At 35.7% G+C, this 15,000-nt stretch overlaps 1 protein-coding gene across 2 annotated transcripts in view; it reads left to right on the top strand.

The window, feature by feature from the left end:
- The window catches only part of LOC115216331 (monocarboxylate transporter 9-like), an 88,716-nt gene that overhangs the window by 56,527 nt on the left and 17,189 nt on the right, over positions 1 to 15,000 (top strand). Inside the window, exon 2 of one of the 2 annotated variants that reach the window (XM_036506871.1) lies at positions 10,122 to 10,200. The exons of the other annotated variant lie outside the window; for it this stretch is intronic. Coding sequence (XP_036362764.1) covers positions 10,179 to 10,200 — 22 coding nt within the window. The 5' untranslated portion in view covers positions 10,122 to 10,178. The remainder of the gene's footprint in view (positions 1 to 10,121; positions 10,201 to 15,000) is intronic. 2 annotated transcript variants of the gene reach the window in all.

Raw genomic sequence — 15,000 nt, 5'->3', positions numbered from 1 at the left:
TTATATTTAGATTTAAAAACTAAAATACAATTAGATTTTAAAACTAAAAATAATAGCGTTTATTAGTTACTCTATTGCTAAAAAATTAACTCAAATAATAAATTTAAGACCAACTGTTAGCAAAAAGCAAATTTGTACAGTACTTATATTAAGTCGCAACCGGACAAGAACATCTCTGTTTTATCTGTGTTTAATTTCAGTTCGTTGGATATGAACAAGTCTGCGCAGTAACACACATACACAAAAGAAATAAATGAAACTCATGACGGCGGAGAGGCATATTTCTGCATACTGTAGGTATAGAAGGAAATATGTAAAGCTGTGTCAATTACATAAATTTCAAATGTAATCTATATCAATTGAAAATATATGAAATAATGGAGTGATCTATCTATCTATCTATCTATCTATCTATCTATCTATCTATCTATCTATCTATCTATCTATCTATCTATCTATCTATCTATCTATCTATCTATCTATCTATCTATCTATCTATCTACACACACACATATACATATGTGTAAAGAATTTTATATATATATATTTGCTCTCTCGTTGCTCGCACATAACCATCGGCCATCTTTCTTTTCCTAACTTGAGATTCTTTCTTTCCTTCCGATCAGCGGCAGAGATCAGACGCAGTCGTGTCTGTTTCCTATCAAAGCTTGTTCCTGCAGCGTTCGCCAACTCACCTCGTTAAGGCTTAGCAGTCCTTTCTGTTTGTTTCACTGTCCTGCTTTTGTTACCAACTTTGACCCTCCACAAAATCCCAAATTTTATTTAATTTGCTTTGTTTTGTCGGAGACGTATCTTGTCGTAGATTGCTCGAAATACGGAGTAGAAAAACAGCCGACAATTGACGAAGGGTCGTTCTTTATGTTACTTCTTTTCTTTTCCATTTGTTTCTGTTGTTGTTCGCAAAAAATGTTTTCGTATTTCATGTTGTTTATGTTCTGTGACGTCAAAGGAGACCGATAGAATAAGTGCTAGGCTTACAAAGAATAAGTCCAGGGGGCGATTTGCTCGACTAAAGACGGTGCTCCAGCATGGTCGCAGTCAAATGACTCAAACAAGTAAAAGAGTAACGAGTATATATATATATATATATATATATATATATATATATATATATAAACGTAAATCGAAGGATCAAGGTGTAAGAAGTAAGTGAGCGTCAAGCAATCTGTAGAAGATATAAAAAACAACTTTCAAAAACAGTAGTGGCTCATGGTGCGGAAGATGATGAATTTTTCCCGTATCGAAGTACGAAACGCTGAGAAGAATTATTTCATAGTTCACGGTTGGCAACCAGAGTTGTCAGGTATGCGAATAAGAATTAAAAAAATTAAGGAATGAAGATAAAATCCAGGCTAGATATGTTTCATAGCGAGCAGAACCTCGGAAGTAGTAATTATCCAGGCGAGGTGTCGCTTGTGTAATTGCTACTTCCGAGGTTCCGCTCGCTATGAAACATGTAACCCGGATTTTATCAACTGCATTCCTTAATTTTGGGATTATATATATATATATATATATATATATATATATATATATATATCACATCTGTTGCGTTACCAACCTTGTCTCCACTCTTTTGCCTTTAAAAACCTACTTTGCTCTTGTTATCGTAAACATCCGCCTTTCACCATGTGTAACTCGTAAACACCAGTCGTTTTTTTTCTCTATCCCTGTTGCCCGCTCTGGGATCTTTCTTTCTCTCTCTTCCTTCTTATGTTTCCGACGAAGAGCTCCGCTCGAAACGTCATACCTCCCTGCTTCCATTTCCTGAGCGCCTATTAATAATAATACTGTAATTGTTCCATTGTTGTTGTTTTTTTGTTTCCCGTTTGGATTAAAATTATATATATATATATATATATATATATATATCTTTGTTTCTTTTGCCCCCTTTCTTTTCTTTCTCTTCTCTCACGTGACCGCTGGTCAAAATCAGCCTTTTGGCCTCCGACCACTGCCGTGAGAACATCTGTTGTCTTCGTCTGCCGATAAAGGCATTTTTTCCAAATACACCAGCTAAACTTGTACTTTTTATTAGTCGTAAGACACCCGCTGTTTTTGTCCTGTTTTTACCATTATTGTTTTTTGTATTTTATATTCGTGTGGCATCGTCCGTTTTTCTGCCCCTGTTTCGTATACATTCGATCCTTCTTCCAAGAAATCTAATGCTCGTAGATTAGTTTTTCCTTGGGGCTGGCCGGATCGGAGCGATCTCAAGATTAATCAGCCGAAATTGCTAGGATGATCCGGTTCTTGACTGAAGATTGAAGGCTTCGAATGTCCCATCCGTGTTTTTTGTATCGTCTTCTAAATGTTTTACGTTCTTGTCCCTGTTTGTATTTTTATACATATAATATATATATATATAATATATATATATATATATATATATATATATGTATTTGATAAAGGTAACGGTAATTTGGTACGAATGATTATAATAAAGATTTGTACTAAATCCATCTTCCGTTTCCTTTATCAACTACAAACTCAACAAACACTAGGGAGTTTCTGACGTAGATCCAGTGAAAATTATATCTTTACTGTGGATAACATCAGGTAGCCCAAACGGTGGATGTGCGTTTTTAAATTCTTGTGGAAGGGACGGTCAGGCGGTCTGTCTGTTGCCAGCATCCTTTGAGTGGCGAATTAGGTACGATGTGGACCCTAATGCGCAGACACGCTCTTAGTTTACGCCACCTGCAACGATTTCTGGACGGTGAGCATGTGTGGGCTCCGTTTGTGAGGTTCGTCTTTCCGCAGCCCGTCTCCTTGACGGAGCTGCACTACTGGGTGAAGAAAAGACCGAGAGTGGGCACCTGGCACCTAGAATGTCGTCAGGCGCTCACAGCCCTTTACCTGTCAGGTAATGGGATCGGTGAATATTACGCTTTTGAAAATTATAGAGAATTAGTGGCGGGGAAGTGCGACGACGTTCTCGGGGAGACACTGGGCATCGACGAAAACGAACTAGCTAGTCTGTTCCGAAGAACTTTCCGGTCGGGAAATATCATGGATAATTTCCAGATGTCCTTGGCCTGGTAGTGCTACCGGTGAGCGGGGGTGCTGCCGGTCCAAGATAAATTCTACAGGCACGGTTCGAGATAAACTCTACAGCGCTGTCAGACTCGCTTGTGTGACGAAACCGTTCTGCACGCACTCGTTCGGTATCCGGGGATTGCTGACTTGTGGGGTTATGTCGAACAGCTGCCGTCGTGTGTGGGACGGATACGTCTATCGGCCGAATTCATAGTGATGATTACCCCGCCGCCCTCCTTCAATCGGACAGGTAAGGCAGTTTTCTTTTGCCTGGTGTCTGTGGCAAAAGAAGTTGTTTACTGGACGAGGCTGAAAAACATGAGGACAGACGCATTCCTCTTTGGTCGAGGTCTCAAGTTTGAATTCTTCAAGTTTCAGTTGAAGAAGAAACCGAGGGCGGAGAGGGAAGTGCTGTCCTCGAGTGATTTTATTGAAAGGTGGATGAAAGTTGCGAAAATGGCAAGAGTGGATGGTGCCTTTCTAAGTGTAGACCTGTGAGTCGGAGAGAGGGAATTGGAGAGAGCAGTTGCCCTTAGTGTTCAGCATCTTGGACAGTTGGGTTCCTCGATTATCCCTAGAGGTCATCCTGTATCAGGAGGGCTACATCACTATCACCCCCTGCCCTTTTATTAAAGCCTTTGCATACTACGTATATTTGCCTTCCTTTTCATTATATACCGTGTATACTTACATTTTGCTTTGTTACTTAATTAATTATTTTATCATTTTAATTATACATAAACTCCCACATTTTATGTCTGTCTTTGTATTGTGCCCCTCCTCCTTCGCCCTGGTAGCAAATAAATGAAATCATCAACATTATTACTATTACTGGTTGTTCGTGTCTGGACAAGTGTTGCACATCGCTCCTGTAAGTTTAGCTTTATTTTCCTTGTTAAAGTCTATTATTTGTTGTTGCTTTGACACATTGTGTATCTGTTGTTGAGCAGACCAAAGGGGTCTGAATAAGAACGTTTGTTGTGTGTCCTAAGGGACGAAATTTCGAAAGGAAAGTTTTTCTTTCGAAATTTTTTTTCCAAATATCAGTATGGCTGAACTCTTGCTAAACAAACAGCAAGAGAGAGAGAGAGAGAGAGAGAGAGAGAGAGAAGAGAATGGCGGTCACAAGTAAGAATCAGTGTCTTCTGCTTCTGCCAGCCAAGCTACTTCGTCTACGCCATAAAACATACAAAGTGGTAGCAAGAACGACAACAACAATAGTAGAGTAGAGTTTGAAAGTAACCTTGCTTTGTTTCCAGCTCCGCCATCGCAGCAGAGTAAGATAATAACCAACAGCTCCTGTGAGAACGTTGTCCCCTCCGCCATCGCCGCCACCGCTGCCACCATCACCACCACCAGCACCACCAGCACCACCATCACCACCACCACCACCACCACCAACAACAACAACATCACCAACACTACCACCACCACCAGCACCACCACCAGCACCACCACCATCACCATCACCACCACCACCAAATGTGCAGCAGTAAGCTAGCAACGTTAGACAAAATTACACTGGTCAACAAAATGAAACTTTTTTTAATCATCAGAGTTGTTGATTGACTTTTCTGGGTTAATTTTTGATGCTGATTACGAATCTGAAGTCTGATTTCCTCTGTCAGGTAACATTTTCATGTTAATGATACCCGCTGTTTTCACTTATAGGATACGTAAATCATGTCTATATAAAATATATTGAATAAAAGATACGATAATTTCATGGCTTTTTATTGTACAAAATTAAGATTATTGTGTACAAATAAGTTAGAATACACTCAAATGCATAACAACTTTAAAATCTTTGGGATTTGGACTTTCTATGGTGTTATGTCTCAGGTTCATCCCTGTATAACATCCAACAGTAGTCAGCTAACATTTCTGCATTCCAAAATCCTTGATATCGTTTGTTCCATCGATGCAATATCTTGATGAAAGCGTTCCCCTTGTTCATCAGACAATGCTCCAAGATTCTCTGCAAAAAAGTCCAGATGTGAATCAAGGAAATGGACTTTTAGCGGCGTCCAACAGTCCATTGCAGCGTAGGAATCTAGAAGACATTTCACTCAATTTCTAAATTCTAGAGATCTCTTGTTGCCTGGGAAATTTTCACAGAGCCATTTGAAGGATTCCCAGGTTTTAAGCTCAATCTCATCCAGTTCTGTGGGGAAGTGGTTGTCCTTCAGGAGTTCTTTTATCTGCGGCCCTATGAATACGCCCTCCATCAGTTTTGCCTCGGGGATTTTTGGAAATTTGGCCCTCACATATTCAAAACCTCTTGGGCTTTTCCTGGCAAGTGTCTTCACGAATTGTTTCATGAGGCCAAGCTTTATGTGAAGAGGGGGAAGAAGAACATTTTCTCGGTTTAAAAGTGATTTACTCTGGACGCTAGAAACTCCTGGCTCATATGATTTTCGCAAAGGCCACTCTGATTGCACATTGTGCTTGTTAGTTGCACAACTGTCCTATAGGCATAAAAAGCAACAATATTTGGTGAACCTAGATTGCAATTCCCATCAACATTCCAATCACCTTCAAGTCTTCACATATTTTCCAGCTGCTTTGGCTCTCTCCATATCATAGGTATTGCAAACGGCATTGCTCTCTTCCTCTTATTTAGCCAATCCCTTCGTCCATTTGAACAAACTGAGCAGATGATATGCAGGGCCCAACTTTTATCTTGTTCCCCGAGAGAGCAGCCAAAGTATAACTGGCAGATCTTCTTGATTTCACTTGTGATGGCACGTTGCTGGAAAATTTTTTAACTTTTCAAAATGGCAACAATAATAATAATGTTCGAGAGAATCAGTTGTCAATGAGAGAGCAGGAGGACATGATTCATAGAGGGAGCAATTGAATTTCGCCTGTTGACCTTGCTACTGAAAAGGCAAACAGCCAGACATAGTGAAAAGCCCAGCACCACCACTACCACCATCACTAACAGCAACAACAGCAACACCACAGAAGTACCAGCGGTAGCGACAGCAACTCCAATGACAACAATTTTGTTCAGGAAAAGCAGGACAAAGTTTTCTAGAAGGAAAACGAAACCAAGTCCTCCTCTACCAACAGCCGCCGCAACAGCAGCCGCCGCCGCCGCCGCCCCGCCGCCGCCGCCGCAGCAGCAGCAGCAGCAGCAGCGACAAGTAAACCAGCGCTTCTTTTGCTAAAGTTACTCAACAGAGATGCTTAGCGCACTCTTTCGTCACTAATTTCGGTCTAATCTTCCAAAAATGCTTGCTAAAGCTCAATCTTCTCGTACTGCCACCAGGTGAAAAAGATAAGATCACAAAAAGAACTGTGATTCTTAATGAGAGCAAAGATATCCGACACATGTGATCTGGGCCCCGTTTTCGATGATTTTGAGATCTACGCATCTCTTAGTCGGCCTGGAATGGGAGTGGTGTGGCAGTGCTGTTTAGGAAAGGCTTGGATCTTGAGGTACGGAGGATCTTCCTGGATCCGAAGGTCATGGATGTGAGTAGCAGCGACGGTGTTGCTTTCAGACTGGTTGATGTGTACGCCCCAACCAGGGGCAGAGCAGCCTGTTTTCTTCAGACGTTTAGAGGTTTTACTTGGGACATCTCGCTCTTTACTTTTAGTGGCTGATTGGAAGGCCATTTGGATGCACGACTGGATAGGATGGGGCTAGCCGATAGGAGAGTGGGGGTGCAAAAGCATCACAAACCTGCTCAGTCGTTTCCATTTGGCTGACAGGTACCGACTGGATTTTTCGAATGCGCAAATGTGGACATGGGCAAACAACATAGGGTCTTACAGATCGTTTTTAGATAGGATATTTTGTAGGCCAGTAGATAGAAGTAGCATAGGCTGTCCATAGTTCAAAATCATCGGCTACACAGACCACAAATTTGTGATCTGCACCGTTGACCTAGATACATAATAGCATATTTCTTATTACGCAATATTTTATCGTAATTACTCCACATTATATACAATTAATGTACTCAAGCCGGGGTCCATATAGGATTTTTGACGACCCACGCGTGCAAAATAGTAAATTAGGTTGTTCATAGTAGTATTTTAGAAGGTTCTTGAAAATATTGGGTTGTCCGGAAAGTTCGTGCCGATTTTTAAAGGAAAGAAAAAGGTCAATAAATACTTGCCATTACATTTTTAATCAACCAAATATGAACCATTTTGTTGCACAATGTGTCTCCATCTTTACTTTAACTTGAAAATACCCTCTTCCCAGAATTGAGGTGGTTTCATGGCAAAGAATTCATCAAGGTATCTTTTTACATCATCCAAGGAATTAAAATTTTTACCATTAAGACTATTCTGCAGAGACCTGAATAAGTGGAAATCCGAAGGAGCAATATCTGGTGAATATGGAGGGAGGGGTAACACATCCCAGCCGAGCTGCAGCAATTTTTGTCTGGTTCCCAAAGGATCAAGTGTCGAAAATGAACTTTCTCATCTTCCATTTTAAAGGGTTACAGAATTAACACAGGTTATAGGAACATAAGACCTTCTTCCACAAAAAGATAACTTAAACTGTGCTCTAAATGGAGGTGTAGTCAAATCCTATTTCATGGACTCAATCATGTTCTAAAATAAGTCGAAAGGTAAGCTACGATAAATCGGCACGAACTTTCCGGACAACCCAATACTTATGGGTGTGCTTCTGTCTACATCAGCTTGATTTCTATGGGCCACATATTTGCCATACAGAGATTTTTGCTCCTATCAATCAGCCAATTGTTGATATGCTCTTTTCTTTACCACTGGTTTCACCTTCTTTGCAACAACAGTTGCCGCACTTCCATCATGCTGTTCAACCTGGGCATTATGTATGAACTCAATAGCAAATTTTTGCTCCCCTAACGACTGTTCGAACTCTCCTGTAACATTCCTTCTTGATCTCTTTTATACTTGCATGCTGACTGCCAGAGCCTTCATTTATTCTGTGGTATTTGTAAGTTTGTTCCTGCTCAAGTTCTTTTACAACGGTGTTAACAACTAACGCGACTGAATTTGAGGTCTTCAATTTTCCTTTCTGGGAAGTGGCATTGGCACATTTATCAAGACCAAATTCCATTTCGATGTCATTATTGAACGCTTTCACAGCACGTAACAGGCCTTCAAGCTCATTATTTTCTTTGCCATAAAGTTTTAAGTCATAAAATAGACGGCTTACTTTCTTATTGTGAATTTTATACTCATATCTTGTTTCGTTAAGTTCACTTGCAAGGAGTATTGGGACAATGTAAAAAATTAAAGTTGAAAGTGAGTCACCTTGGAAAATGCCACCGTTGATGTTAATATTGTTAAAAGTCCATTGGAGTGGTATAATTGGAGATTCGTATGTTATGCTTCAGGAAGTTTGAAATTACAGAAGTTTTGACAATATCCAGCTATTTCAAGATCCATGAGTGCGTTATGCTGTCAAAAGCCTTAATCCATGCGGAACTGAGATTTCCGTATTTGCCTTGACAGTTCTCAACAATTATGCAGTTGATTAGGAGTTGATCCGTATGAACTTCGTCAGCACCCTTTCTAAGTGTAGAAAATATCGTTCCGTTTCCATAAATGCATATGTTTACTCCACAAAGATGGATGTTTATACTTATAAGTGGTAGATATATAGGTTATGAACTGACACTGTTTTGAAATTCGGTTTTACTATTCTTTGGAAGCAGGCAATACCTATTTCTTTACTACCCACAAGAGAGGACAAACAAGGACAGACAAACGGATTAATTCGATTATATCGACCCCAGTGCGTAACTGGTACTTAATTTATCGACCTCGAAAAGAAAAAAGGCAAAGTCAACCTCGGCGGAATTTGAACTCAGAACGTAACGGCAGACGAAATACCGCTAAGCGTTTCGCCCGGCATGCTAACGTTTCTGCCAGCTCGTCGCCTTACTATTAAATCGGGTGTTTTCTTAAGATCTCACATAATTTCTAACTTTTCGTGCGCGTACGGTGGCGATGTGAGCCAGAAATATGGCACCCTATCTTCACCAGGGGATTTCCACTTATGAGTCTTCGTGAATGTCATCCTTAGGTCTGCTAATTGTGATGTCTTCCCATGCTTGTTCTGTTAAACTTTGGTAGGATCCTTCTGTGCATCTAATCCAATCTACAATTTCATTGTAAGTCTTTTCATCAATCTAAATATTTTCCCAAAAGTCTTCAACTTCTTCCATGGGAGCGGGGTTTCAACGGTTATTTTCCTCCTACACTATTTCTCTGTAGAATGTTTTCGTATTGGATGCGAACAGCTTATTTTGCTTGTAAAATTTGTTTCTCTTCTCAAATCTTCGTATTTTTTGAGCTTTTGCTTGGACTTTTTGTGGCAGTGTTTCCTTTGTTGAAAGCAGTTCTTCTTTTGGTGAGAATCTATATTTTCTTTTCATCTTTCTTTCTTTTCTGGATCTTACATTATCTCCACAGATTCGTTCATTTTATATTGATATTTCACCTCATTAATTCAATCTCTTTTTTCAATTTTACTTCTCCAGTTTAGAATTTTTTTCAGGGTTGGTTTTCTTTGATTTTTCGGGGGCATACAACTTGCTTCAATTGTCTTAGCAGACGCGTAAATAATCCCTTGTGACTCAGTAAGTTCAAGATTTGATTTGAGTATGATTTCTTTTGTTACATAGTGGCCAATTAATTTTTGCTAAACCCCACTTGTCTCTTCTTTTGTATTGTCCTTTTTTGTCTTGTGTTCGACCCTTGTGGTCAATAAAGAAAAGATTATTATCATTATCTTTATTAAGGCGGCGTGCTGGCAGACTCGTTAGCACGCCGGGCAAAATACTTAGCGACATTTTCGCCCATCTTCACCTTTTGAGTTCAAACTCCCCGAGGTCAACTTTACCTTTCATCCTTTCTGGGTCGATATAATAAGTACCAGTTTATGCTGGGGTCGATGTAATCGACTTACCCCATTCCCCGAAACTGCTGGCCTTGTGCCAAACTTAATTAATTTAGTCATTTTTAAGATTTCAGTATGTTTATTTAAATTAGATATAAGTATTCACGATAAAAAAACATTTTGTTTTACATATGCTGGTTTGCTTCAGACCAACGTGATTTAAATTGCATTAATATTTCTACATCCGACATGGAGAACAGTGATCATGAACTCGCATCTAAAACAAGGTATTTAAACATTATATTTTCTGTATATAACTTTGTTCTACACCCAATATTTAGGAATTGTTTAATAAAACTGCAACTTAGTAGATCATTTGAGTGGAGGTGGAAATCGTTTTCGAAGGCTGTATTGTAGTTAACGACCCTCTGAGGAGATCGTATTCCAAAATCAAATATTTGGTAAGTGTAAACTTAAAACTTGTGGTTTTATAAAATCCAATTATTCGTAAAGAATGATAACAGAAATATAAAAAGCGGAGTTTCAAAATGAGTAACCCCCACATCGAAAACAGTTGTAATTATCGTTGTATATGTATGTCTTCTACTGAGAATGGAGTCGTATGTATGTATGTATGTATGTATGTATGTATGTATGTATGTATGTATATACTAGAGGGCCACCCGGCCTTCGGCCCGGTCTGTACAGTGTTGAAATGTATTCATAAGGCACACATTGGCATTTATTGTAATGCCCATTTTCCTTATAAGTTATTAAAAATTATTCAAATATTGCGTGCAGGAGTGGCTGTGTGGTATGTAGCTTGCTTACCAACCACATGGTTCCGGGTTCAGATCCGGATGCGTGGCACCTTGGGCAAGTGTTTTGTAATATAACCTCGGTCCGACCAAAGCCTTGTGAGTGGATTTGGTAGACGGAAGCTGAAAGAAGCCTGTCGTATATATATATATATATATATATATATTATATATATATATATATATATGTATGAATAAATAAATAAATAAATAAATAAATGGAGTTGAACGAAGATGTTAATAAAATTATTTTACTTTCGACATATGTTTCGAAGACAACATGGTTTTATTCCAAAGGAATAAACGGTGTAAACTGCAATCTTCTCACCAGGAAAGAAGGAGAGCCTCTCTCAACAAGATATTATAACAATTACGATGACTGCCTACATGATAAACAAAGAGGTAGTGAGAGACACGCACATATACAATCAGAGAGAGAGAGACGTAGAGAGGGACATGTAGACAGAGAGAAAGCAGAGGTCCGGCCATGGCTTCAAAGGAATAAATGTAATGTATAAACTTAAAGAAAGTTAGAGGTGGATTGAGTGATAGGTGGATTATTTTTTCACTCTGTAAAAAGCATTATGGTGAAATAGACAGTGCGTGGATTGATAGAAACAGAAGCCAATATACCACCGACTAGCCCCCCCCATCCCACCCTCCCCAATACGTTTTCGGAAAATAAGTGTACAGTTATGTGCAGAATGGTCAAATAAAATTAAATGACACAATTATCCTGTAATATATCAATTTCATTTAGTGTTTTCAGCGATCAACGTACAAACAAGAAAACTTTGCTTTTCATAAGGATATATATATATATAATATATATATATATATATATATATATATGTTGTTATTAATAGAATTTTCTGATATTGATTTCCTGATATTATTAACAATACATTATATAGTATATATAATCGCTCGTATTAAATGTATAAATACTTTAATAGTATTAATATTACGATACAATAGAGCACTCAATGTAAATTGAGTATATAATATTCTCATTGAATATAAATAAATAATGGTTACTACATATTTTCCTTTATTGCAGTAAATTTGACTTAGATATTTAAGAGCAACTATGGCATACATACATACATACATACACACACACACACCCATATATATATACACTTTTTCATATATATATACAAATATGTATATATACGAGTATATATATATATATATATATATATATATATATATATATATATATATATTATATATATATATATATATATATATAACGGGAAGCTTTATGAAAATAACCAAAAGACGAAGGCAGGTGAGTACAAACAAACAATTGTATTAGTATGGCGCTCAGTCTTTTACGTTTCGAGCCTACGCTCTTCAACAGAAAGATACACAGAAAAGAAACACGGAGAGAAAAAATACGTGCAGAAGCTAGCGATTCAATATATATATATATATATATATATATATATATTATATCATATATTATATTAATATATATATATATATATATAATAATATATAAATATATATATAAATATATATAATATATAAAATATATATATAAATATATATAAATATTATACATATATATAAATATATATAAATATATATATAAATATATATAAATATATATATAAATATATATAATATATATATATATATATATATAAATATATATAAATATATATATATATATATATAAATATATATAATAATATATATATATATAAATATATATAAATATATATATATATATTATAAATATATTATATATATATATATTAAATATATATATATTATATATATTATATATATATATAAATATATATATATATTATATATATAATATATATATATATATATATAAATATATATATATATATATAAAAAATATATATATAATATATAAATTATATATAAATATATATATAAATATATATATAAATATATATAAATATATATATATAAATATATATAAATATATATATATAATATATATAAATATATATATAAATATATATAATATATATATATAAATATATATAAATATTATATAAAATATATATAAATATATATATATATTAAATATATATAAATATATATATAATATATTATATATAATAATATATATATAAATATATATAAATATTATATAAAATATATATATAAATATATATATAAATATATATAATATATATAATATATATATATATAATATATATTATATATATATATATAAATTATAATATATATATATATATATATAAATATAATATATATAATATATATAAATATATATATATATATATATATATATATATATATCTATATATATATATATATATAATATATATATAATAATATATATATATATAATATATATATATATATATATATATATAATACAATATGTTACATTACTCGGTAGTCAAGATAAAACTCTGAGTTTCAGATGCCGAAGTGGAAATCCACAACACCATCTCTTCGGTTATCTGGCTATTTGAAAACGTTATGAAAAAATACCGTTAAATAAAGGGAAATTACTCTGTTATAACTCTGCTTGCCTGCGTACTTATACAACGCTCGCATTTTTCGTCATAAAAATTATATAAAAATACATAAAAAATATATAAAAAATATATAAAAATATATTAATTCTTCTTGGGACATAACATAGAAAGCATGTTCTATCTGTTTTCTTTAGGGGACCAAAAACGTAACAGAAACTTAGTCACATGTGGGCATGATCCGAAAAGCTCTGTCCTTGTATTTAGACATGTAGAAGGGTCTAAGCTGCTTTTCCAGATAAGCCATCTCTCCATGTCGCATAGACCGCACCTTCCGCTGCCGTTAGTATAGGGCTTACATCTGGCCAAAATCTTCCATTGTATGTTATAATCGACACCTTTATCTCTTAAAGACCAAATATGATTAGACAATTGTGTCGCTTTTCTTTTGTTCCAGTGCCTAAGCTCAAAGTGTGGTTATTGAACCTGGCCTTGAAATTACCCTCTGTAAGGCCCACGTATTTCTTCGTTGAAACGGTGTCTTTAGTGGTTATAGAGTTTACGGTAGCTTCATATATGATGGTCTTGGACATGCAAGCTCCATTTAGCGGGCACAATTCTTTATTCCTGCATGAACAGCTGTTTTCTTCTTGTGTTTTTTGTATGTTATGTTTGATTATGTTTTTAAAATTGGTAGTTGAACTAAAACTAATTTTAAATTGTGTCTATTGAAGAGTTTCCTATAAGTATGGTTAACTGGAAAATGTCTATCTATCAGTGCTAGGAAATATTTACCTATATTGAAGGCCACCTCGGGTGAGTAAGGGGGCGTAAACCAGATGACCTTCCTATTTCTATTATTCCTTTTCTTTACTGTTGGGCTAGTGATAGGTGTATATTATATTTTATCGCTAAAACCACTATCTTTTAAAGCCTTATTATAAACTGGGGCAACGCTATTGAAGATGTCCTCATCAGATGAGAGGCTAGAAATCCTCTTACTAATATTTTTAACTAAATTTTTGAATACTATAGGGGGATGGCATGAACCTACATTAATATAACTTAGTCTATACAGACTTATACATAAAATATTTGAAAAAACCTTTTTATCGGTTCAAAATGAACAACCAAATTATACCATCTTGAAAATTGTATATCATAGGAAAGTTAAAATTAAAGTGACAATTAAAAGGTGAAGATGGAAGTGAATTATAAAGATAATAATATAATATGATGTATATAACAGGCAATACACACATCTACACACACACAGATTTGTCCTTCAATGTATGTTGAGTAAAGTTTCAGCCATTTAATTTGGGGGAGAACTTAGCTATGAAATGTTTTTCCATATTCCTCCTGAAGGGGGTGTCGTTCTTCGGACACTTGTAGAAGGGAAATATCTTAAATTTTCCTTCTCCACATGTAGCTAGATGTGTGCTTAGCGGAATTTTGCGTAGTTCTTCCTGCCGAATATGTTGTCGGTGGATCCTGGCTCGCTGGCACAAAGAATTACCAGTTTCACCTACGTAATTCTCCTTGCACGTGGGGCAGGTTATGCAGTATATGACGTTCTGCGTCTTGCAGTTCATATCTGCATTTACTTTGAATATGACACCATTTTTAAATCTTATCTCTCTGTTGCTCTCTATGTATTTGTAGGTGGGGTTGCTGCAGGTCCCACATCTACCATCTCCGCACTCTTTTGCAAAGAATTCCGTTTTAGTTTCTGAAGAGAATTTCGCTCTTGTTAGGTGTTTTTTTAGGTTTTTGT

The sequence above is a fragment of the Octopus sinensis genome, linkage group LG10 (genome assembly GCF_006345805.1).
Source record: "Octopus sinensis linkage group LG10, ASM634580v1, whole genome shotgun sequence".
Lineage (NCBI taxonomy): Eukaryota > Metazoa > Mollusca > Cephalopoda > Octopoda > Octopodidae > Octopus > Octopus sinensis.
This window is presented reverse-complemented; position numbering and strand designations above follow the sequence as displayed.